General features: G+C 40.0%; 1 protein-coding gene across 1 annotated transcript; it reads right to left on the bottom strand.

Annotated features, from left to right (window-relative positions):
- Window positions 1–1,209: 1,209 nt before the first annotated feature.
- On the bottom strand, window positions 1,210–26,238 carry CSE1L (chromosome segregation 1 like). The gene is made up of 25 exons (XM_055813273.1): window positions 26,085–26,238; window positions 23,277–23,372; window positions 22,580–22,722; window positions 18,931–19,032; window positions 18,347–18,492; window positions 17,937–18,027; window positions 17,562–17,669; window positions 16,577–16,669; window positions 15,164–15,331; window positions 14,938–15,067; window positions 14,143–14,208; window positions 12,037–12,239; window positions 10,660–10,744; window positions 9,833–9,894; window positions 8,947–9,083; window positions 8,682–8,785; window positions 8,021–8,118; window positions 6,971–7,121; window positions 6,231–6,439; window positions 5,486–5,583; window positions 5,209–5,294; window positions 4,025–4,106; window positions 3,434–3,580; window positions 2,433–2,664; window positions 1,210–1,743 (listed from the first exon to the last, which is right to left on the bottom strand). Exons 2-25 carry the CDS (start codon window positions 23,359–23,361, stop codon window positions 1,654–1,656), a joined length of 2,916 nt encoding a protein of 971 aa, XP_055669248.1. The 5' UTR covers window positions 23,362–23,372; window positions 26,085–26,238; the 3' UTR covers window positions 1,210–1,653.
- Between the last annotated feature and the right edge of the window lie 144 nt (window positions 26,239–26,382).

Here is a 26,382-nt window from a genome sequence, read left to right on the forward strand (position 1 = left end):
AGCTCAATTAACATTGACATTCGAGGTAGGCATTCAGTTCCTTGCAAATGTCACACAACTCCCATGTGGTTTCAGCCTGTCTATTGAAATTCGTTCTGCAAGGCGCTTCGGCAAACTTGTAACACGCATCACAGTCTCTCTCATCAGCATTAAGGCAGATGCTTTTCATGATCGCCACTGTATTATTTCACTCTTGAGAACTACTTTCACTTCATACCTACGAACAAAGAGGGTCTGAGACTGCATGACAGACCAGATTCAAGAAAACCGTTAATGCCAACTCATTTTACACATTTTTAGGCACTTAGTAGTTTAAATCCATTGTCTAACAAGCAACTCATTTCTTTATATATTAAGAGATATGGCCAGCACGCATCCTCACATGGCAGCCACACATACTAAGGAGGAACTGAAAGACTGCCCTGTGTTTCACCCTCAGTAAATTCAGTAACTTCCTTCGTACGAGGCCCAGCTTCAACAAGCATTCTAACTACAAAAACCCAGTCCTGATTCAAGTCATCTGGAGAGTTTCTATGGACAACTAAAAAAATCTATCACATATGTCACTGCTTAGTATCATGTAAGTCTGAGACCTCACCCTTTATACAGGAGTTTTTCCAGTCTCTATAATTAGATTTATTTATATCCCTGCAGTACCAGTGCTCTAAAAGCCTATGGTTTAGTAGTTTGGTGCCCAGGCCATCTGAGAACACAGTAAGGCTCAGGCATTTAGTCACGTAAACAGCCATAACTACAAGGTAAACGGATGCATTTAGAACTCAAGGCTACCAGAACTCAAGGCTACCAGACCTAATCAGCATATTTACGAGGAGACAGGGAGAACATCCGAGTTAAACTTAACTTTAAGATCACTGCTTCAGTTTTAACACATCACTAAAAATCCACTTGGAGACTGACACCCTCTCTAAGAGGGTGTATTACTTGCTTGTACTGCGCTACACTGACATGTCTCGTTCGAAGAGAAGGGGTGCACCTGTGGATGAGTATCAAGAGTGATAATAGCTTTGGATCTTCTGCCAAAGTTTTAGAATTGCTCTATATGCTCTTACAATGTACTTAAACTATTATTTAAGATAAAAGAAAAATCCTCACAGCCCCACTATTTTATTTTCTACCCTAAATTTAAAACATTATCTTTTTTTAAACCAACTACATTCTTCTAAAACAGTAAGCGCACAGTGACAGGCATTTTAAACAAGTACTTCTTATTTATTCACAATTTAGATAAAGTTTAAGGAAAGACAAAAGAAATACAAAGGACAACATCAAAATGAAAAGGAATTTTAGTGACCAAAGTGAGTTTCTACAGCCAGTGCTCTCCATACATTTCAAAATGTTATCCAAACACTGCAGATGCTGATTTCAAATAAATCCAATAACAAACCGCTATGACTATTCCCTTTGAAATTAAACTGGGAATGGAAGTTAGCCACCTTTTATCTATGAGTACACAAACCACCAAATTCTTTCAGTTTCGGCTTAAAGCCACATCTATCTTTTACAAGATGGATTCTGCAATACATTTTCAAGTAGCATTTTTCATTTTGTCTGAGCTTTGCTATAAAAAAAGTCAGTGTCAACCTTCTGTTATAACAAAACAGCTTTTGATCTTGCTTGTGGAATATATGCAATTCAGAGCAGTGTCACACTTGCAGCTTGGAGGTATCCTTGGAGATACTGCAACGCTTCTGCATTCAGACTAGTACTCAGCATTGATGGAACCTTAAAACATACGATAGAGCAGAAGTGTCATTGTGTGTATACATTAAACTACTGCTATTATCCTGTTAATCACTGTGTCAACATATGGTACAAAGTCAAACGACATCCTGAGAGCAGCAGTTTTTCATTGTGAAAGCAGTTGCTGGAATTACAATTCCTGATGCTGACAGTTTTATGCACTTATCTGAATCAAATATGAAAGAAGAGTAAAGAAACCCTTCAGTTATTAAAGCAGATATTTGGATGCAGCAAACACCCGATCTCTCAGACAGTCTTTACTTACCAAAATCTTGAACAAAAAAAAGACACTATGGGTTAAAATAGTTACCTGTAAACTGAACTTGTTTAATTTAACACGAATTGCCTGAAATTTCCTGAGTACATACAGTTGAACTGGAGTCAAGTATTAGTTATATATGGACAATTGGATAAATTTTCATTTAAGAAATGGCTATTTAAGCTTATTGCTAAATTAATTAATGTGAAAATATGGCCCTTCTAAGGTCATTAGGGAAAAAAACCTTGCAAAAGGTATATTCCGTTAAAGAATAAAAGAGAACATTACCTTGCATTCTGTTTATGACATCATTTTGCTGATTATCAAACAGTAGCAAAAGGGACCCATTAACAAAAAAGCATTTATTCTCTGTAGAATTTAGCATTAGCCTGCCATTGTAAAAGTCACCTACCCTGCCTGGGCATGCCGTAGACAGTTTGTGCAGAGACTGTGCCAGATGGATTCTAGGATTGTTCACCATTTGACCTACAGGATCGTGTTCTTTTTTTCCAGCAAAGGCTAGCTGAGAGAATGCAGTCTGATATCCTGGAGTATCTTCTATGTCAATGAAGTGCTCTTCATCAGGGATAGTGTCATCCTCAGGCAATTCAAAGAGGCCAATGAGGGCCTGCAGCAAAGGAGTCCTATATGTAAAGGGGGGAGGATAAATTTTGAGTGCTTAAAATATGTTAGGACAGGGTGTATTTTACAAGAATGTTCAAATTACTTGGAACCCTTTACAATTTAGCCCCTGCAGGTACTCGCTTAGCTACTGAAATGTTAAGTGTCTAGTCTAAGCTGGACTAGAAGAGTTGTGGATCTGTGCATTGTACAGGCATAACGCAGATGCTCATATTAAAAGCATGATCAACGTATTTATTTTTTATCAGGTCATACTGTCATGACATATACCTAAGAATAGCAATTCTTTTCCAGATTATACCTTTTCTCCCAGTACTTCTTTTAAAAGAAATTCTAGTTCGGGGATCCAGTCATTGTCATTAAATTTAGGCTACCTGACATCCTAGACTGCTAAACTGGCTTACAATCTTCCCAGAGAGCTTTTCCCAAAATTCTACTGTCAAGCTAACATCTTACAGCCTCTCTGTCAGGTTGTAAGCATGCTCAGGCCTCCCGACTAGCTTTTCAGAAAGTATACGAGCTAAAAAAGAGCAGCCTATTTTCTTAAATGCAGTCCTAGCTAGCCCAATTAGTGCTACCTCCACCACAAAAATCTCAAACCAGTTCTGGCATCTGCTTTGAAAAGCCTAAAACTCAGCCTCATAACAATAGCAGGCCTGAAGAAATCACAACAGAGTTTATTTGAAGAATATACTTTGATGATAGCTCACATTTTTTAAAAAAATAATCAAATAGCCTCACTAACAGAACATGAAGAAGTGTCCTACGTACCACAGCTTGGTGTACTCCGTGTCCATCATGGGAGGACATTCTGTTAATATTTTTGTAATTCCAACAGCACAGATTTTCTTTTCAACTTGTCCAGACACTTTCTGGATTTCAGGAATTATAATTTTCTCCAAAACCATTCCAAACATCCTATTATGACATTAAAAGAAAAAGTATTAGAAAGCTTTCTTAGCCTTACTGTGACAAACCCCCCCCCCCCCCACACTATGAATCAATAGGAAAAAGAGAAGAGCAGGTAATTTGTTAGGATGCTGCCCTGTTGCAACGGATGCCTAGCAGAAATTTGAGCACACAAATTTTTCACAAAGGAAAAAAAAATAAAAACATCACTTTTTCCTTTTTATGACCTGCTTAGGAGGTTAGTATCTTGATGAGGAACTGTGGGTAGCAAATCAGAAAAAGAAAAATTGCCAGAAAAATAAATCAATCACATTAGAACAAACATCTGGCTAGTCAAATTTGTGACAAATAGAGTTCTCAATTTAGCTAGAGACAACTATTTCCTACTTTAAAAGATAAAAACTACACAGTAGTTTTAAATTAAAAAAAAAGTCAAAACCAAAACATACTAACTTTGGCTGTATGCTGTCAAATATTTCCTGCAGAGCTAATGCCCCGTATTTTATGCAGTACAAGTTAATGAAGACTAGGAAACCTGTAAAAAGAAAAGGGTCAAATTAAAACTCAACATGAAAGTCAATACAAGCAAAATACATTCTAACAAGTTTTTCAAGGGGATAGAAACAGCAATCTTTATAAATGTTCAGTTCTAATGAAATATATTAACTCGCTACTTTGGAAGTTTGCTTAACTTCTGATCTTTTCATGTACTGCAACACACTAAAACATGGCAGTAAGACAACTAAGACAGGATCCAGTCCTTTCCCCCCTTACAGCAGTTATAAAGCATTAGAAAAGCCATTAACAACTGTTTCAGATCAAGTATCAAAGGAACTCTTCAATACTTTTAGCAGAGAACTTCATGCAATGCAGTTTTTCAGATCAGTTGCGAATCCCTTTGCTGGGCCTTTGTACCAGAGCACAGATACAGTGCATTAAGAGCACCACTTCAATTTTGTTTGTGGAAGACCACTATAAGCAATCCTATCACTCTTGCTCCTATTAGGTGGCATTAACCAGACTTCAGAGGATTAAGTAACAGACATTGCATAATTTGTTGTAGTGATAGTATTAAAATCACTTAATCAGCACGACAATCTCCCTGTTTGAGCAGGAATAACCGGAATATCTGTTTCAATAATTTATCACAGCTTTGCTAGTTTAACATAAAACCTTATCAATAACTTAAGTCACATTAAGGCAGAATGACTCAAAAGTATAGGATATTTAACAGTAAAAACACACAACTATATGTAACAAAAGGAAGTATGGTCAGTATTACTTTGTTGTGTGCAAGTCTGCTGGCATTAGTGGAAGATTAAATGGAGACACTTTCATAAAATCAATGATATCACACAGAGTAAGACAGCAAGGGGAATACACAAGTCTTTTCCCTTATTTTAGTTCCATTTCCCATTCCTTGAAATTTCATGAAATAAGTGTCACCTCCTGTGGCAGCTGCCCTATAGGCCACCCTTGATTACACAAATAATTTGAAGCAAGTCACTGATGTTAAGTCACCAGTATCCCTTCATCCGCATAATCACAGGACAACAGGATGCTTATCCAGTACAGCTGCATGTTCTAAACTGTTGGCATCACCGGTGCTGAAGCTTTTCCTGTAGCAAGAAACTTACTTTTAATAAATTTTGTTGTTTTGGAATTTTGAAGTCTTTGGAATAGTAGAATGAAGATCTGTTTCCTGTACTGGTCAACTGATTCACTGGAAATTAAAAGAGTAAGTTATTCAATTCATACTAGAAATTTACTAATCTCATTTCACATAAAACACACATAGAATTGTTCAAATGTGACATTTTTCAGTTGTTAAATATTAACTATGAAGTGTACAAACATACCAAATATTAAAGTCTGCCGAAGTTAGTTTGGAATGTAATTTCAACTCATACTCACGGAGGCATATGTTCTATAATACTGTTTAGAAGATAGAATCCTTGATGGTCATTAGCTTTAGAGGCAATCAACTTCTGGAACACACCTAACAATCCAGGCTGTAAGCAAAGCAAATACAAAACTCGATACAACAGTTCTTCATACGTGACCTACCAGAAAGCTGGCTCTTACCATCCAGACATACACCAAGGCAAAAGCTTTCCCAACCTAAACTAGGATTCTGTTTCTGTAGTTAAGGACAAGGAAGACAGATTTCTATCAGGACCAAGTGACATTCCTTTGAGCATTAAGATTAACCTTGATCAAATGAACACCAAAGCCAATTTGAACATGCATGTCTGCTTCGTCAATGGCACTGTCTAATCAAGTCTGACTATAGCAGATCATGCAGCAGAAATAACACAAGTTAAGTATGCAGAATAAATCTCCCACTGAATTCACTAATCCTCAGATCTCCCAATATTTTGGCTATTTACTCCTAAAATAACTACGTGCAGCAATTTTACATCTTAATTGACAAAAGCATGCCAGTCTAGGATTTATTTTATCCACAAAATGGAAAAGCATCCAAAAAGCCTGCATCATAATATTTTCCGTCTTTCTACATAAGCACCATTAATTTAAAGAACAAGTACATATTCTGCACAAGTCTAGGTATTCACTAAAGGAAAAAGTTCCTCATAGTTTTTGATCTTAAATTAGCATGTCTAGAGGCATACACTGTGACTAAATCAATCCAACTTACAATTTTGTCAGCAGCAGCACTTGCTATTGTATTGGCGCCCCGCTCTAAATAAGCCTGCAGGAGTCGGACCAAAGGAGGAATGTTTCCTGTCCTTTCCCATAATACTGGCTGAAGTAGATGAGGAAACAATGCCATATAGGATGATGGGATTTCATTTTTATGCATTTCTAGAAGTAGGGACATCACTTGAAACACATATGGAATGAACTCTGGAAAAAAAAAAAGGTGACATTTACAAATGCAGCAATTTGGTCACTGTCAATTCCTAGGAACCACATAACTGTTGACTGAACCTACAATTTTATGATATTGATTCCACCAATTGTATTTTATGAATCAAGATTCCAACAAATAAAACCTTGGTGACATGTACCACTTCCCAAATTTAACTATTCCAAAAATTCACAAGTATTGGACATCTACATTTCCTCTATCTATTAATGTTTCAGAAGACGGAAAACAAACTACTAGAAAAAAAGGCAATTTAACAAATAATAAGCAGCTGCTTTAGAGTTGTGATTGCTAGATATTTAAAAAATATGGCTTGTTTTAAAAGTAAGTTAATACAGTCAACGTACTCTATGGAACAACCCAGACGCATTCTAAAAGTGTTATTAGGACTGTGGATATGCTGTGTTCTCACTTCAATTTCCTGTGTTACAGGAAAACTGCCATGAGGTAAATCATAGCAACCAGCTGTAGCAGAGAGAGAGCACAAGCACTTACAGATTGTAATTTACCTTGCACATCGTTCTGTAGTATCTCAGTGAACACCATAAACAAAGCCTCTTCGAAGCTTCCAACTGCATCAGGGTTTGCTTTGCATGTTATCCTTATCGACAGGCATATGGATTCAAACATGTAATGGTTAAAGTGAGGTTTGCTTGGATTCTAAAAACAAGTTAGAAACAGATAAATCAACCCAAATTTGCAGCCAAGTCACTTATTTAGCAAAATATATCTCTTATTTCAAATGAAGTGTAAAGTAGCAATTAGGAATAAAGAAACTTATTTATGACTTACTTAATACGTTAATGAATTTAATTCTATATATAAAAGCAAACATTAAAACCTTTAAAGCACAAAGAAGAGGTGCTTTTTATAAATACTATAAAGACAAATGTTTTTCAGAAGCTCTGCACAAACTAGCAAGCAGTTAAAGTATCACAAAACAAAAAATGGAGAAAAATCCTTTTCACACCTTGCCTCTAAACATCTAGTCCATTCTTTATTGAACACTTATATGCTACAGCTAAGTTTAAAACTATACATAGCATAAGGTTTTTGGATCGTTGATGAAGGTATTCTAAAGCACTGCCTAATGTCAGTGTTCAAGAGTATTAGCCCACCCTGACAAAATACCAAGAGAATTTTACACACCAAAAGCAAGAGGGTAATTTATTTAACTTAATTCCACATTTCAGTGCCTAAATTTAACATTAGCCTCAGAAGCGTTGCAGACAAAGAATAAAAGAGTTGTGAGAAAAAACAAATTATTGTAACGGTGGCCTCTGCACAAGAAACCATTTATACTACAACACACTAGTATTACGGAAAGATTTCATATGCTGTTTCCAAATTTCAGATGAGGGCAGAGGCAAATGATTTAAAAGTACATCTAAAAGAAAGACAGTACTTCACTAGGAGCATGTTTTAACTTATTTTCGTCAGAAAATACTGAACAATTTAGAGTGTCCTAACAGAACACGAACAATGAGGTATACATAAATCTTTAGAAAGACTGCTCCGAAAGGCAGAAAGTGAACATTTTGCTCAGCCTGTTTCCTTACCTTACTGACAGCCAGCAGTTTCTGTGTAAGCTGTGTGATGACAGAAGGGATGTATGGAATTATGGATTCCTGTAGCAGAGAAAAACTCCTCATGATGGCTGCAAATAAATTGAAAGTATTATCTCCTGAAGACAAACATACACTTCTGTCATCCATCATATGCCTAAATCCTTTACCTTTTGCTATTAAATTGGATTCCAAGAAATTAGGTACAATAAGAGCACCTGCTGCAAGAGCCATCAATGTATAATCATGACAAAAGAAAAAGCAAAGCCTCATTATCTCTATTCTATAGACGGAGCAAGATTAAGCAACTTTGCTAAGACCACCATTTATCTTGGGCAAGTCTCAAATCTTGGCATACTATTAGCCATAACCCACTCACATCGCCTACTCACGCTGCTCAGGTAGCTGTCTTGACTACCATTTCAGAAATCATTTGTCACAATACCAGTATGTTTAGTGTTTCTCTTCGGTACCATAGGTTTAGTCAAAAATAACTTAATACAGCTCGGTACATAACTGCAGGCTGCACATACCTCTTTAGCATGTTTGCATAAATTCGCTTTTTCAAATAAAGGTATCAGTAGTCTGTAACTAGAAGCCTTTACCACAAGTTAATAAAGTGACTCTTGTACTGCAGAACTCCTAAAGCATTTACCTTTCATAATGTATTCATTTTCAGATGAGCCAGGAAGTGTCAGCGCTTTGAAGAGGTTCGTTAATAGCACTTCCACAAATGGTGCCATTTCTGCAGCTGTAATGCTGTTAAGTAAAACACAGCTCTTTAACGATGAGATACACTCACAAACTACAAGCATTTTACAATATTATTAACACTAAGAAAAGATCCCTTACAGATATTTCTCATCCTTAATGGACAAAACCTACGTAAGCAATGAATTTATTTCTGCTTGAAAACTTACAGCGTAGTATTATTTGTTCCCCTCATAGTAAACAGCCTTTCAAGAGCATGTGCTGCGTAAGTATGGACAACAATACTTTCTGCTTGAAGATGATTGATTAAGAGAGGAATAGATACCAACAGCTGTTCTTTAGGTACCTACAAAAAATACAGCAACAAATTATACATATGTTACACAAAAATACAGATGGTTCAACACTAGAGCATAACCACTCTGAGCTCATCAGCTACAAACTGAAAGCTTGGCAGAGGAAGAAATCTTAGAAGGCTACTCCAGTTGCTAAATCACACCTTGACAAACCAAGAGGTACCCATTTCTGTCACTGTCCATATACCTCCCCCAAACATTAATATTCCATTTGATGGACAATAAGTGCATATATTCCTAATGTATATTTCTTTTTCCATTTTACTTTGCCTTAGTGGGGAATTAAAAAAAATAAATCAAAAAAAACCAGAGCTATTTCATAAGAGATGAATAAAGAATCTAAAATTTAGAAGTAATAATATATTTTCTTACTGCATCTCAGAGATCAGGAAAGTTAAAGGACAAAGTTGCTGTACTCTTTAGCAGCAACTGCAATGATATGAGCAATCAAGTATATTTAGACTAACGTTCACTTGAAAAAGTCTGAGTGTGTCACAGAACTAAGCATGCTATGTTCAGTGCTCCCATAGCATATGGATAGCATACAGACTACATGTTAATTGGATATTTATAACAATATCATTTACTTTCAAATCTAAAAATTCAGCATGAAGTGTTATATATGACTGTCAAACACCTGTTGAGTTAACATATGGCCAAGCAAGATAAATTAGGCCTGGCAAGTATAAAGTAAGAAACTACAATATGTTTTTACCATAAGAGTAGAAGAAAAACTTACTTGGTTTCTAAAAATCATGATATATTTGATACCATCCGCTTTTAGCACAGGGAATTCATTCACTGCAATAGAAAAATATGCAAATTGTGTTGATACTTTTCACATAAATATGATTACTGAATATATACTTTACACAGAGGTCACACTAAGTCACAATTTTTCTCCTGAAAAACAATACATCCAATATTTTTCTGTGTTGCTTAGATTCTCAAGTTCTGTATGGGCACTGTTAGAATATCAGTTTTAGGTACAAATCACACCCCAGTACCACTGAGTGTACAGTCCAGCTCTTTCTGATGAAGTTTCCCCTTCTGGCTCTGATTTTAACAGCCTCCAGTTACACATTCCAAGACAACAAACTACATTCCAAATATTTTATGACGAAGCATAAAATTAGGATAAGTTATGTGGCTTAAATCTAGACATCCATAATCTCATCAATATGGGCTGATACAGGCTACAACCCAGCCTTCAGTATTGGAACTTTTCAGAGTTCTGTACAGCACAGAAGTTTGCCACATGGTCTCAAGTACAGAAATCAAATTACTTCGATTCAACAAGCTTAAGCATGTAGCGGATAGCAACCATGTGTGTACACCCCCTGATCTTGGAGATAGCATGTAGTAATCCACCTTTGTTTAAAAGCTCATTTGTTGCTGGTCAAACAAATTTTAATTACTTCCCCCCCCCATGTTAACTTAACCCCCAGGTGTTAAGAGTCTTCTGTCTCAGAGATTAGACTGATATATGAGTGCTTGAGCCTTAAGAAACAATGGTCAATGTCAAGGCTGCAGATAAATCACATATCAAAATTAACATTAACTTACCACTAGCAGACTTTAAGTCAGGCTGAATGTGATTCACAAAGAATTCTGTCAGATTAACAAGTTCATTGGCTTGTGTTATTCCATGCTAGAAAAACAAAAAAACAATCAACTCTGGTTTTAGATGTTGTCATTCAGCTAGTTTTCTTACTCATTTTTATGTGCTTTTATTAAAAGGAACCTGAGGCACGCATGCATGTGATTAGATTGTTGAAACTGCATCTTTAGCAAAGCGCCAACCATTTTATGTTTTCAGTGCCTTGGTTTCAGCTGTAGCCCTACTGAGGTTCAAAGTTACCGGCTCTGAGTGGAGGAATACAGCACATAACAGGTAATAATCAACCAAACTTTTAGAGAGAAAATATCAGCATCTTGCTACCTTGATACTTTTTTTGTGATGGGCCTTTTAAAAAAGGAAACATTTAGGATTCGAATCCCAGTTCTGAATTAGGGCAGCAAAATAATGACTACTTAGTTTTCACTTGAAAATGCAACTAATTTTTAAAACTGGATTTGCATATGGATATTTATCAGTCAAGTATTCTAAGTGATGTTATCACATATTTGCCGCTACATAGCGCTATCATTAGCAATTACTGCGCAGTAGTGTGTAGCTAGAGTTTCAGGAGAAGACCAAGAACCTCCAGCAGAATTTCATAAAGGTACTGTACAACATGTTTTACTATGTTTGCCTCAAATAAGTCTTGTAAAGCCACATAGATTTTAACTATAATAACACTTTAAATACTAGTATATTAAAATCTGTTCTGTAGGATAGTTGATACAATGCAACTGTTTCCAAATACAGTTTAGTTCAGGTGTGACTTTTCAATGTATCCAGCCTATTAGTTGCTTTCTCCCAAACAAGACCCATTTCCAGCCATCATGAGCATTCCCATGACACTTCATAATCAAATCATAAACACTCAAACCACAGGCAACACTGGGAAATATAATGACAAGAACTGTAAAAGTCACTTAAATTCCTTCTAGTCTGCTTAACATTTCTGATCTACTTCTGCAAAGCTAAATTTGGCCTTCCATGGCTTACAAGCTCTAGCTCAGCACCATTTAAAAGCTCAGAGGTTCTAGTCCTAAGCTAATTTTGTTTCTTTCTCTGGCTGCTGTGCACTTGCTAGTAAGACCTGCCAAATGGTCACACATGGTTGCTGACTTTGCCCAATCTATCGGAAGTTCAGATACCACCAAATTACCAACTGTGATAGGATTAAATAACGGACAACTTTTAAACTCAACAACATTAAACTACTACAAATATAGTTAATCCCATCCTGAAAAGCATAAAATGGACTGCAGGCCTTCAGGTACACTATACTACTTGAATACATATGGATCAAAATGAATAGAATGTAAGAGTACCTTCTGTGTTTGAGCTTTGGATGCCAAAGACGTAACAAGGTAAATAGCTGCATCTTTGTGCTTCCAGTTAACAGATGGATTCTTTGCATATTCTTGCAGCATAGAATTAACATAGCCAGAAAAAATCCCTGTCACAGGTCCTTCAAAAAATTTGCACAAGCCTCTGACTAGATCACAAGCTGCTCTGCGCCTGGTGTCAATATCTGCATGAGAACCAAAGACACTTTAGATATGAGAAAGTATACATTTTTCATATTAATAAATGTAATAATAATAAATTAGTAATAATGTACAGCTTCTCAAGTTACAGTCACGCTTTATGTTAATCATTGCAATCCTCCGCTCCGAAGTGTAGGAAAACATTTAAGTCTTTTACTCACTGCCATAACAGGGATTATTTGTACAACAAAGAGAGGAGAGGAACAGACACCTACCACCACTGCATGCGTATTCACAGTTCAGCAAGCGTGCAGGGGGAAGCTTTTTACTACCTTTACAATTACACCCCCAATTGTACTGGGTCTGGTTGGGATGGAGTTAATTTTCTTCATAGCAGCCCATATGGTGCTGTGTTTTGTATGGGTGACTAGAACTGTTGGTAACACCCCAGTGTTTTGGCTGTTGCTGAACAGTGCTTGCACAGTGTCGAGGCTTTCTCTTTTTCCTGCTCTGCCTTCCCAGAAAGTAGGTTGGGAAGTGGGTAAGAACTTGGGAGGGGACAACTCCTGAACAGTTGATCCAAACTGACCAAAGGAATATTCCATGACACATAATATCATGCTCAGCAATAAAAACTGAGGGGAGAGGGGTTCTGCGGAGGCTGTCATTGCTCAGGGACAGGCTGGCCATCAGTCTACCCATGGGAGGTGGTAAATCATTGACTTGCACACCCCCGTTCTCTTTTCTTCCTCTTTCTTTCACAAGCTCTATCCGAGAGTCTTCTTTCTTTTACTCTTCCTATTCACTCCCCCATCCCATTGCAGCAGGGTGGGGAGCCAGCAAGCTACTGGATGGCACTTAGCCCATCACACCAAATCTGTACATTTTTGTAAAAAAACAAACAAACAAAACCAACACAATAAAAAAACCCAACCTATACACATTCCTAGTTTCAAGAAAGGAAAAAAGTCATCAGCTGGCCTTTATGGCCTTTAATACAATATACTAACGCAAGAGACAGAAGGAAAATGAAAGCAAGTGAATTTAAATGCAACAGAAGACTTCTTTAAAAGTAATCTCTGACGAGCACAAATACTTCTTGCCTCAGTTCTCTTAAAAGCAAAAGTAGCTAACAAATAAAAGCTTCACAAATACCTAAAATGCAGCCAATCCTGGATAAGAATGATAGAACATTTGCTTAAAAATAGTTGAAAAACATTTTCCTCCAATTTTGTCCTCCACTGCAAGCACACAGTAATTTCTTAAATCTATTATCAAGTGCCATTAATCTAAAAGTGTCAGTCAATAAACGGTTAGTAGTGCAGAAGAGCATGTCCAGAATTGTCACACAGATCTAGTTTTGGTTCATCTGTGCTCTGACCTGGCTGCAGACCAGACCAGACAACTACAATCAGAAGATCAAGTAGCTCTGTTAGCACGGCACCGTGTTTTGAGGACAGTTACTCTACTGGTTTGAACACTGTGCTGGTGTACAAGGGTTGGCTGGCGTCCAGCTGGCTCGATCACAGATTTGTATGCAACACCAGTCAGAATTTCAGTTTAAACATGATAGACTACTAAATACAGGCACAGCCCCTCTATGTTATTTAAAACCCTACACATAAGAACTAAATACACAACTGTGGCTACTATTCACCACTGACTTACAGGCTGTATTTGCTGAAATGAGAACGTGTGCAGTGCAGGAGACTACCAATCCAATTAAGGAAAAAAAAAAACCATATAAAAACATTGTTCAAAACCAAGACACTGTGATGGGCGTATTGTGACGGTGGACTTGATCAAAAACTGGATAAAATCTCTTGGGGGAGGGAGGAACCTTTCTAATTTCAAAAATACGTTGTTATAAAAGCTTCAGTAAATTCCTTCAGCTCTTAAGAGCTATATTTAAAGAGCAAGTATTCTTAGTATAAATCTGTGGATTACCAGATCCTTCCAAATCCCTTCTGATATATTCTTCAGAATTATCTTCAAATGCTTCTTCATCAGCCGCTGAAAATATAAAATAGATAGAAGTTTAAATACTGAGGTCTCTGTTTTTTCTCGTAAAAAGGTGTATTGTTATCTATTTGCTATTTTTTCCCAAGCACTTTCTATAATATTAATAGAAATTAATCAGAAATATCCAGCCAAACTAGCCTGTTTGGCTTGCTTCTGGCCCACAAATTAGTCTTTCACACTCATGAGCTGATGTAGTCTGATTTAAAAAAAAAAAAAAAAAAAAAAAAAAAAAAAAAAAGACATATTCAGCACTAAGTATATTTAAAGAGGCTTCCAGAATCATAGACTTAAGAGACAGAAGCTCCTTATCACTGCAATCCATCTTCACTGCATCTTAGTTACTACAATCAATATGAGGCCATGAAAACTTGGAAAAATAGACATTACAATTTAGTAGGCCTGATATCCACGCCTATTTAGACTCCTTGAATTACTCTGATAGTCACTTTAAGCATGTGAAGTTATTGGTGGCACATGACCTAGACTTCATATACTGGGATCTCAAATGGAAAAGACGACAAATTAGTAAGTAATAAAAATATATTCACACAATTCTACAAAGCCGCCATAGGACAGCAATCTGTTGTAGAAACTTGGGTTTGAATCTAGTACTGAAGTACACACTAGGCAATCCCCAATTCTTAGTCCTGCAAAGCAACGTGTCATTATAATTAGGTAGATTTTATTGTGTCTTTGAAAACCTAAGTCTCAAAAAGTTACCTCTAAATTCCATATTGGGAACAATAACTTTTTCACAGATACTTGTCAATGTATTCTGGTCTTCAAACAGATGTTTGTAATGTGGTCTCTCACAAACCGAGGCCAGAAACTGGATTGCATTACTAACCAGCTAGAAAAACACAAACGGAATACACACAGTGTTAGCATGACTGGCCGATTTGTAATTCATTATCAAACTTGACAAGATCAGTTTATAACAACTTACCAAGTCGTATTTCACTTCCTGGCCTGTCGTGACTAACAGATTCCAGATTGCCGTTACAAAACGTGGCAGGTAGGGTTGAAATTCTTCATCATATTTTTGAGCATATAAAGCAGCATTATCACAAATTTGTGATTTCAAGAGCTCCAGTAATCCAGCTTCCTCTTCATCCTCACATAAAACAAAATCAAGAACTTAAACATCCAAACTTCAACACTACTTAAAAATATCAACATAGTTGAATGAAATATTTATACTATTGTTGTACCATGTTTTAAACAGAGATGAAAGAAATCCCTCTCACACCCCGAGAATTACTTAATTTTGCTGATTTGTACTCGAACTCCACTGCAAGTTATAAATCATACCTACATTTCAAATGGAAGTACTATGCACTTTAAATCATTTAGACCTGACAAAGTTTGACGTGAAATTAATTTACAAATATAATAGGAAAAAGAAAACACAAGGCACTGAAAACATATGCTTAGAACACATTGTATCTTCCTACTTCAGACTGGAGTAGTTGTGAAAGTAGTTCCTGCCCCTTCCCCATACCAGCACAGATGCTTGTAACCACAAAGCAAAGTCAATTGGGAAACAGAGCTGGAATGAAAAAAAAACCCAACCAAACACCAACCCAGTTCTGTCTCCCCACTTCCCCCAGTCCCCACCTTTCAGTTTTAATGCATATCACTTCCTGACCTCAGTTCAGCACACAGCTGCATGAATGTCTGTGTCTGTGCTGCGCAATTGCCCACAGACACGAGAGAAAAGAGCAGCAAAGCTTCTTTATCAGCAGCGTCCAGCACAGGACACAAGCAACACGCCTCCCTATGTACTGCAAAGTATTACAGAGTTGCTTTGGCTCCATCATGTGGCAAACTACTGTACCGTATCTGGAAGACAGCATTTGAAATGCAGAAAGCACGCACAAAATTAATTTGAGATTTGATGACTTGGTATCAACTTTTACCTGCAACACTACTAATTCTTAGACAAAGCAAATGCTGAAATACTCATGGATGCCATGTCTTCTATGTTCAACTCTTTCCAGTTCTTTAAGATATCCTGTTTTCTAAAACATAATGCATGAATCAGCTGAAAGGTACAGAAAACTTGAGCACTGTGACTCTAATCATCAGATGTCTTTGAAAGAATCTACTCATTGGTGAGTATCTGTAATTTGATTCTGTGCACAGCTGGGTATACCTGTAACTGAGACACATCTTCAAGAATTGCACCTCATATTTCTTAGACAACGGGGCAACTTCTCTTAAACTCCACCTCCTTATAGCCATTCTATTCCTTTGTTTATCCAGTAAAGAAAACATTACATTCTTCAGAGTTAGAACCAAGCTCTCAGTCAACTCTCTCCACTACACAGGCAAACCAGGAGGTTTATGCAGTACTTACATCCGTCTGCAAAAGCTTATTATCTAAAGTTAAAAGACTATGAAAATTTGTCATCCATGTTTCCATGTTATCTTCAAAAAACTCCGGAAGATCCTGTGAAGGAAAAGCATAAATCTACATTTTAATTCCTGATTGCACTGCTGCGATAACATACCTGCATTGTAAGTAGTATGTACCTACCTTACAGTCTACTGAGGGACAATAACGCATGGAAAACAATCTTCAAAACTAAACGCTATCCCCTCCTGCTCCCAAATGAAACCCCTCCAGAGGCTTTGGAATACAGTATTTCCAAATAAACTACTTGCTTACATGCTATACAGCTTACACTTTTGTAAAGGAAGAACCTTATTGCCTCTTCTCTCAGAACAAGAAAGTACAAGCCTCCCTTTTACTCCAGCTTGCTCTTTTGCCTGATATGGAAGAACAGCACAAGCAATCAAGGCATGACCACCACACTTCACACTTAACATTTGTGTTGAGACATTAAATATGTCACCTCAGCAAAGTAGCTTTTTACCATTTTTCATACAGTGCATTTGATAATGTTAGAATTTCAGATCTGATTTCAAAACAAAAAACCTCACGCTGCTTCCAGAATCACTTGCTTCTATAGTACCACAGAGCTACTAGTTTTAACTGACTTTCACCTGCATGACTGAGTTCATGGTCAGTACAGCCATAGTTATAAAGAAGCACAGTGAGTACAAACTGGGCGTTTGACTTCTGCCTTTCACAGCTCATACTCTGCGAGCTACTCACACAACACCTCCTTTGTGCCAACATCTCCTTAGATAGGGCCAAGCTAACATGTTAATTAACCCCATCCTTACTGTGCCTTTACTCCAGCATTGATGCAGACTGTCAACTTTTGTTTTTGTGATAAAGCATGGCCTTAAAATATGCCTCAAATGAATCCTATAAATAAAAGTATAACAGCTTCGTGAGATCAAAGCAGAACTATTAGAAAAACAAAGAGATTCACCTGAAAATTTAAACTGTAGAACAGCTTCGCAATCAGAATGAGAGAAGAAAAGAGAACCTTCAAAGCACTAGCATCATTTGCATGTGTGCTGCAAAGTTCAATAGTTGCCTAGAAAAAGACATAAGATTCAGTCAAGTAACACACATGAAAACCACTTTGACAAGAGGTATCAAAAATGTCATCTTTTAAAAACTAGAAAATACAGTTCCTTTTCCTCCCCTTATTGATCCTGACAGGTCTCACTTCATGACTTTATAGTCTGAACTTCATTAACGGTTTCAGAGCAACTACTCTTAAGTTTCCATTTCCATTACATGCATTCACAAGCAATTCAGAACATTAAACTTGTTTTACAAATGTTTTAACAAGAAATACCTTAAAGAGGTTTGTCAAGGGCAAAGCAAAGGCATCAAGGACAAGCTTGATCTCTGTCCATAATTCGTTGGACTTAAATTCATGGCGGTACCTGACAAGTGAAAGAGAAAAACAGGAAAAATAGAATAGTTTTCACATTTAATACCAAATTAATTTGCATACATTTAATTTTTTGTACTGAACCTTGTAACAAATATTTGTCCAGTAAACAAGAACTAAACAACACAGTTCAAGACCACGCAAGGTGTACAATTTGACAACCACTTAAAAGTCTTACTAAAAAGCCAGTAAGCCTAAGTAGAAGCCACAACTGTAGACTTAGTAAATCTGTAGAATTAAGTATAAAGGTAAGAATTTAGAGTTGAACAAAAATTTTACAATCCATACAGCAACTCCCTTATTTCCAATACCTTTTAAATAAAGAGTGAGCAGTGCGAAGGACCCCATTGATGACGTGGAAATCTCCGCTTTGAAAGCGATTCACCATTTCTGTCAGTAAGTCTGGCCACTTCTGAGGAAAGTCTTCCCGACCAATAATACTAATTGCATCACTTAACTGGAAAGGAAACATAACCATTACATGTTATAATAACAGGCTCCTCTTTACGAAAAATGCAGCAGTCATGTCAGATGTTGCAAACATTGAGAAAATGCCTGTTGTTCTTGTCAGATTCAAAAATCATTGGGCTAAGTATCTACTATTTTTCACCACAAATGAATCAATTCCACTCTAAATTAAATGTGTACACAAAGTCTCACTTTCTAGAATTACTGTATTTAACTGCCTAATGCTAGAACTTAGCTGTAAGATTATACAGTAATAGTCTTTAAAAAAAAAGACAAGTAGAAGTAGCATTAACAATATATTCAGAGTTATTTGGATTGGGATGATCTCATTGGTAAGGGAACTGAGCTCTGCCAATAACCAGAGCCTCTAGACACGCTTAAAATATTCCAAAAGTCTCATGGACACAACCAGGAATTGACATACTACCTGCTTTTGAATTTGTTCCGGGCTGCTAAGCATCAAGGGCACTATATTAGCTTTAATAGCTATCCTGTCTGATTCACATATCTTGTTTGGTTCATCTTCAACCTAAAATTAAAACAATAATTAAGTCACGGGCATATCAGTATACTCCAGGCAAGAAGCAAATATTAGCATTTCAGAAACCAATTGCTTATACCAATTTATGTAACTATTACATTGTTAAAGAAACTAAGTAGATCTGTTAAAGATACTGCCTATAATGAACCTGTAACAGCAGTACCTGAGAACAGCTGAAAGAAATTACAACTTTCTGTGAAACCCTGAACTGTTTTTTTCTCCTTCTCTAACAGTCACTTTTCAAATCGGCGATTCAGTAGCACTAAGGGTGGGTGCGTATGCCAGTAACATATAGAAGTTTCACCAACAGTCTCCTCTACCACCACACCTAATCACGTCTCTGTCCTCACTTCTGCCAATCTCAAAGATTTATTTTGTGCAAGCTGCCTTAAGCCATACTTTCTAGAAATTGTACATGAAAATGCGGGTTACACAATCAAACCTGTAACATTAACTTTAAGAGTTATCCAATCAGTTCAAAACATCCATCACTTCAACATCCAGTCAGTCAGTCAGTAGTGCCAAGTGGTAGTAAATTACAAAGCTTCTGCTAAAGAAATGAAGAAAGAAAAGGAGGCTTGTCACCAAGCAGTGACAGCAGTGATAGTCACGTTATCTGTAACGACAGCACCCAAGTTCAGTAACCTAGAAATGATACAGCAATTAGAAGAGGGAAGCGCCTCCAGAGAGCAATTCAGTGATCGGACAATGCCTTAAATCAGACAGCACTACCACCCTCCTTCTCACCTCCCTTCCGCCATCTTCCCATGAGATTAAAACCCCCAAAAGTAACAATTTCAGAATTTCAGTTTATGCTTAGTGGTAACACCGGTCACCAGCGGTGTTCCCCAGGGCTCAGCGCTGGGGCCAGCCCTGTTCAATGTCTTTATGGATGATCTGGACGAGGGGATCGAGTGCACCCCCAGTCAGTTTGCAGACACCACCAAGCTGGGGGGGAGCGCTGGCCTGCTGGGGGGCGGGGGGCTCTGTGGGGGGGCTGGGCAGCCGGGCCGAGGGGCCGAGGCCACCGGTGTGAGGTTCAGCGGGGTCAGTGCTGGGCCCTGCCCGGGGGTCACACCAGCCCCCGGCAGCTGCGGGCTGGGGCAGGGGGCTGGGAACTGCCCGGCGGGAAAGGGCCGGGGGGGCTGGGTGGCAGCGGCTGGGCAGGAGCCCCCAGTGTGCCCAGGTGGCCAAGAGGCCAACAGCAGCCTGGCTGGTGTCCCCAGCAGTGTGGCCAGCAGGACCAGGGCGGCGATCGTCCCGCTGTGCTCGGCACTGGTGAGGCTGCACTGCGAGTCCCGTGTCCGGCTCTGGGCCCCTCGCTGCGGGAGGGACGTGGAGGGGCTGGAGCGTGTCCAGAGATGGGAACGGGGCTGGGGAAGGGGCCGGGGCACCAGTCTGATGGGGGGCGGCTGGGGGAACTGGGGGTGGAGAAAAGGAGGCTGAGGGGAGACCTTCTCACTCTCTACAACTACCTGAAAGGAGGCTGTAGGGAGGTGGGGGTCAGTCTCTTCTCCCAGGTAACAAGCGATGGGACAAGAGGAAACAGCCTCAAGTTGCACCAGGGGGGGTTAGGTTGGATATTGGGAAAGAGTTCTTCACCTAAAGGGCTGGCCAGGATTGGAACAGGCTGCCACGGGGGTGGTGGGGTCACCATCCCTGGAGGTGTTTAAAAGACATGTAGATGTGGCACTTAGGGACATGGGTTAGTGGTGGACTTGCCAGTCCTGGGTTAATGGCTGGACCTGATGATCTTAAAAGGTCCTTTCTAACCTAAATGATTCTATAAAAAAGCAGTTATAAAAATAAGACACAGAGAACTTGCTTTTCCTTTCTATCACATTGCACTAAATCAGAAGAATGTACAGAATCATTATATATACATTAAAAAACACAAAAAGATGATGATCTTTAAAACCTAAGCTTTACAAGTTTATATGATGCGAAAGGCAGCAGTAACTGTACTCAGCAAGCTCTAAGTAGGGAGGCAGGACTGACTGACTGCTACGCGTTTAGACAGATGAGGACAGAGGTAGTGGAGAGATCAGCAACAACAAATCCTACTATGGAGTTATTGATGAGACTTTTCAAAAAAATAAGACCTTTTTACAAGACATAAGAGGCAGCACATATATCAGTATTCTGTACATACTTGAAACTAAAAAAAGCAAACTCCTCCCTCGCTCCAGACATGCCCTGTACATCTGGCTCTCCAGGCTCTACCAGACTGAAATCCTTGAACAGGCAAAACACTTCTACTTCCACCGAGCTTTGTATCAGCCAAGTTCAAGGCTGCTAAATTAAACCATGTGATGTAGGTAAGCTAGCTGTATGGCTGTGCTTTATGTTCACACAGCTGCTCTTGAAATAAAAGCTTCTGTTTTGGACAAAACAATGTGCCTGAAGCCACATAGCAATCATAACAGCCCTCTGGATGCACTTACCGCATAGCATCTCCACCTACTCCAAAACAAAATCTCATCCCGAATTACATCAGCAATCCACAAAAAGGAAGCTACTTACCAATTTTTCCATAACAGAACATTATTTCTACTCACAATATAGTACAGATATACAGATAAAGATGCAGTTTGGGAGAAATGATTGAGAGTGCGGTATTACAAAAACAAAGTTCTAGAAATATCATGCCAGACAATGTGCTGATCTGGTTATGTTTGATATAGCTTCTTAGTATTAGTATGAGGGGGAGGGGACAAATCACATGCAAATTTTTAAATAGGTACCAGCTAAGATGCAATGATGACACACTTATCAATTTCCCCATAGTAAAGCAACATTATACATGTGATACTTTTCAGATACAAACAGGACTTTCAGTGAGACAAAGTAGAAACAGTATCCATTAAAATCTCTCATCACTAAAGGAGTTGAGCTCTCAAATGTAATACTTTCTACCATAAATTAAATTCCGTCAATGTTGAAAGTTCTATATCAAAACCTTTTCTGACCTCTTTGAAACAAAGGATAAAATGGGATTAAATGGCAATACTTCCATTTAATTCTACAAATACTTCTAAGTGTTAAACTGGCAAGGCCACCAAAATAAACTGCCCCACACTATTCTGCATCCCAGGATTTACATGAAAGAGAAGATAGTATCATCACTTTCAGCTGCAGTGCTGGCTTGAAATGTTTGTAACACCATGACAATAGAAACAGGCCAAATTGGCCAGCTCATGTGTATAGACACAATAATTTTAGTTTAAATAATATTACTGTTAGTTAAATGAGCTTTAAGTATTGTGCTTCTGCAAAATCTGCATGTAATATTAGAGAAAATTATTTGTTCATCATTTTATCACCTAGCTCTAGTTCTTTTTAATAGAATGGACTCCAACAGTCCACGTTTTAGTCCCTCTTCAGTAAATTACACCTTGTGTTTGTTCTCCAAATGATCTACCTTCTTTCACAGAGTACAGATGTACACACATTCTTCAAAGTTACTGTATAATATCTTATCGTACCTTAAAAAGGATTATTAAATCTTAGCACAACTACTCACTAGGATACCTACAATTCTCCAGTTCCTTTTGATATAATTCTTGAACGTTACAGATGCACAAACTTTGATGACATTTTCCTGTGATTTCTCCAGTAGCGTTAAGAGTAACAATGGATAATTCTGGCTTCCTTCAACGGACTCAAGAAACTTTTCCGCTGTAAGAGAATATACTAAGGTTAGCAAAAGCTGAACTGATTTTTTCTAATGGGATCTTAGGATTCCTCAAGTGCCTATTTAAAATAACCAACACATGAACATTTGCCCAGTTTCACAAGAACAGAAACACAAAACAAGCCTGACAAATAGTGCTGTAGCTTCTTTACTCCTAAGCTCTTTAACACTTCTGCTATTAACAAAAGCTCTAAATTCAAAGCAGGATGTGGAAATATTGCCTCCTCACCATTTTTAAAAGCTGTAACCTGCTAGAAGTAAATCCTGTGAACAGCAGCACTGTTCTAAGTAAGTGTTTAAATAGAACAGTAAAAAAAAATAATTCAGGCATATAGGAAAATAAAATTACAAAAAGCAAACAAAATAAATTCATATTTGTAACCATCCCTCATTAGTTTTTTGGGGTTTTTGTTTTAAAAGGATACTGAGAACTTCACCAAAGAGGATATTGCATAAAGATCCACTGAAGTTTGCTATCCACAGACAGAGGAGCCAAAAAGAAACTAAACTTTATTGGTCACCCATGAGAATCACTTACCAGGACGCCTTATAGCAGGATCTGGATCTAGTGTTTTCTTTAGATACTCAGTTAAAGTCTGTAAATTGGCATCACTCAGCTCCATTTTGGCAGAACCTAAAATCCACAAGTAGTTCTGTTATAAATACATATAAATCTATCCTCTAAGCTACACACAAGCAAAATGAGATTCCACAGAAGACACACATCAGCTCTTTTTGACTATACCTCATAAAACATGGTCCTACCTTCTACGTTTCATCCAATAAAACATCAGCTAGTGTGCACCAAGCACAAAACAAAAAAACATTCAATTTCTCCAGCTAGGTGTAACTATTATTGTCTAGTTTATTGAAACCAAACTCTCAGAACAGGATCATACATCCAGCAAACCACAAACCTGGTTCAGCCAAAAGATGATCTCTTGCTCTTTCAGGACAATAGGAATTTGGTTTTGCTTTTAAAGAACTACTATCAGCCGCAGAAACCTGCTCCTGGTTGAAAAAGCTGAATAGTCCTGCCCTACATAATTGTAAACAGAACTATTCAAAGGGTACTGGAGAGTCAAAGCTTGTTTAAAATTAAATACTCATTGTCAAAGAAAACTCTCAACAGAAAATTAATTTTTTATAAAGATACAAAAGACTGTGCAAAGCCAGAGGGTTTGTCCACCCTGTAAAATTAACTTAGATTAGGGTGGGAGTTAATTTAAAATGCAATACAGAATAACTCTGGTGCAGTAAGTCTAAATTACTCCTCTCCAGTAATCCTCCTACACACATTCTCATACTTACCACAGTGATATATTAACTTCACAACTTTAATTGGAATAATTAAAATTACAGTAACACTACAACTGCAGCAAAACATGCTTTAATGGACATGTTGGTCAGGATATCATCATCAATTCTGCCCACCTCTCTTACCACCACCAGCACAATTCACTCAATTCAGATGTAACGACGAAGCAAAGATTTCCATTTTTTCTCTGAAGTTTCTAATTAGTAAGATAGACCGAAATCTCTCTGTCCCACTTTGGATATGTTTTATGTTGCTTATCAGTGCAATAAACAGTTTCTATTTAAGCATGCTTGCAAAGGCAGGGAGTTTCAACCACACGGTTTTTACTTTAACTATGGCATCTATATCATTAAAAAACAGCAACAGTACCCTCCTGAAATAGAAGAATGTTAATGAGTACTTGAGATCCCAACATGTTTTGCAAAAAGTAAAAACCCGCCTGAAGAGTCCTGCTTCGCATGTAGCACTCCCTCTCCCTTTTGGGGATTTTCTTATCTGTAGCCTTGTTCAGCAATTCCCATCCGCCAAGAAAATCCCAATAAAGTACAGCACAAGCAACCAGCGCCAAGAACGGCTGGCTCACCCGCTGCACAAAATGGCCTTGTGCATCACCACTATGATGTTGAAAGTAGTACTTAAACCTTTCATAATTAACAAAAATACAAATTACTTGCTCCAGGTAATTTTGTAAGGCTGAGGTGCAAACCCATAAAGAAATCATTGACCAAGACTAAACCTGACTCAAATGCGAAGCCAAACTGAGAGGCCATGTCAACCCCGAAGGGCCTTTCACCCACACCCCACCTACTCGTGCAATACAGGGGCCCACGCCAGAACCACTCCCCTCACGCTGACTGGGGGTTTACTCTGAAGGCCAAACCCAAGGATTTGAATCCATTACTCAATCCCTCATGCAAGAGAATGAATATTTTCACCTGCTACCTGCTCACTCGTATTTCTCCCTCTTCCCCTAGCTATTTTTTTATTTTGTTTTCCACTCCAGAAAAGCGGTGGTACCTGCTCAAGGCTTTCTGCTCTTTGTACCTCCTGAAAAGGCCACCGAAAGTGTTTTGGGACCAGCTCCTGAGGACCCCGCGGTACCGGCTTCAGCCAGACCCACCGCCCGGCAGGGGACAGGCAGGGCCGCCCTCCCCCGCCCCTCGGGCCCTGAGGAACCGCTCCCGCCCCCCCCCCCCACCGCCCCGGGATGTTCATGGCCCGGGCCGCACAGGAAAAGCGACCCGCACACTCCCCTGAGGGCCTTCGCCCTCGCCTCCCGCCACGGGGCAGCCGGAGCGCGGCCCGGCCCCGCCACGCCGCTCCCTGCGGGCCCCCCGGGCCGGCCGGCGTGAGGCAGGGCGGCCGCCCCGGAGCCCTTCAGCGGGGACGGGGAGCGGAGCCGTCCAGCTCCGGCCGCCCCCGCTACCCCCCCCCGGTGGCGGCGCGGACCCCGCAGCCCAGCACCTCCCAGCGCTCCCCTGCCGCCTGCCCGGGCCGGGGTCGCCGGGCGGTTTATCCGGGTGACGGGGCCGCTCCATTCCGCCCGCTGCCGCCGCCAAACTGCGCCGCCGCCGCGACGGCGGCGCTCCCGCTGCCTCATGCGGCGGCGGCCCGGCTGGACCGCGGCCCCCGCAAGGCGGGCCCAGGGCCAGCCCCGCCTGCCCGGCCCCCTCGGGCCCCACCCGGGACAACGCGGGCTGCCGGCCGCGGCGGAGGAGCCCCGCACGGCACCGACCACTCTCAGACTAACTTGCTCCCCTCCCCCTCCCCGCCACCTCCAGACTGGCAGCGGCGGGAGCCAATGAGTGGAGCACACTGCGCAAACCCAGAGGCCGCCGGCCAATCGCGAGCCGCGCGAGGCGGGCCGAAGCGCCCCAGCATGGTGAGCTGCGCCTCTCGCTGCGCCGCGGGCCCAGCGCCCGAGCCCAGCGCGGAGCGGAGCGGCCGTCGGCTGCGGGCCAGTGCGGGCCGCCGGGCTGCGGGGCCGCCCCACCGCCAGCATCGCCGGGCGGCGCGGCCCAGCCTCACCTGGCGACTCCCCGCGGCGGCGGCTCCGAGAGCTCCGGCTGCGCTTCACATTCAAACCGCGGTGAGAGGGCGCGGCGGCGGCACCGTGACCGCATCACGCTGGGCGGCGACACCGTGCGGCGGCCGGGCCAATCGGCGGCCTCTCTTTCCCCGACGCGCTCCGCCGCCAGCCAATCCCTGCCGCGCTCCTCACGGCGGCGGCCGACCAATGGCCGGGCTCTTCCCACAAGGTCCCGGGGCGCCTGTCGGGGCCGCTTAGCCCAGGCGGGCTGGGGCCTGCGGGCGCCCGGGGGCTGCC

The sequence above is a fragment of the Falco peregrinus genome, chromosome 9 (genome assembly GCF_023634155.1).
Source record: "Falco peregrinus isolate bFalPer1 chromosome 9, bFalPer1.pri, whole genome shotgun sequence".
Classification (NCBI taxonomy): domain Eukaryota; kingdom Metazoa; phylum Chordata; class Aves; order Falconiformes; family Falconidae; genus Falco; species Falco peregrinus.

Excerpts from the sequence above, each read along its gene's own strand:
- CSE1L (XM_055813273.1), bottom strand. The coding sequence starts at position 23,361 with ATGGAGCTGAGTGATGCCAATTTACAGACTTTAACTGAGTATCTAAAG. Across the intron at positions 3,581-4,024 it reads TTTGACAGCATACAGCCAAA|GATGTTTGGAATGGTTTTGG; the intron begins GTTAGTATGTTT and ends ATGTCATAATAG. Across the intron at positions 2,665-3,433 it reads ACGGAGTACACCAAGCTGTG|GACTCCTTTGCTGCAGGCCC; the intron begins GTACGTAGGACA and ends CTTTACATATAG.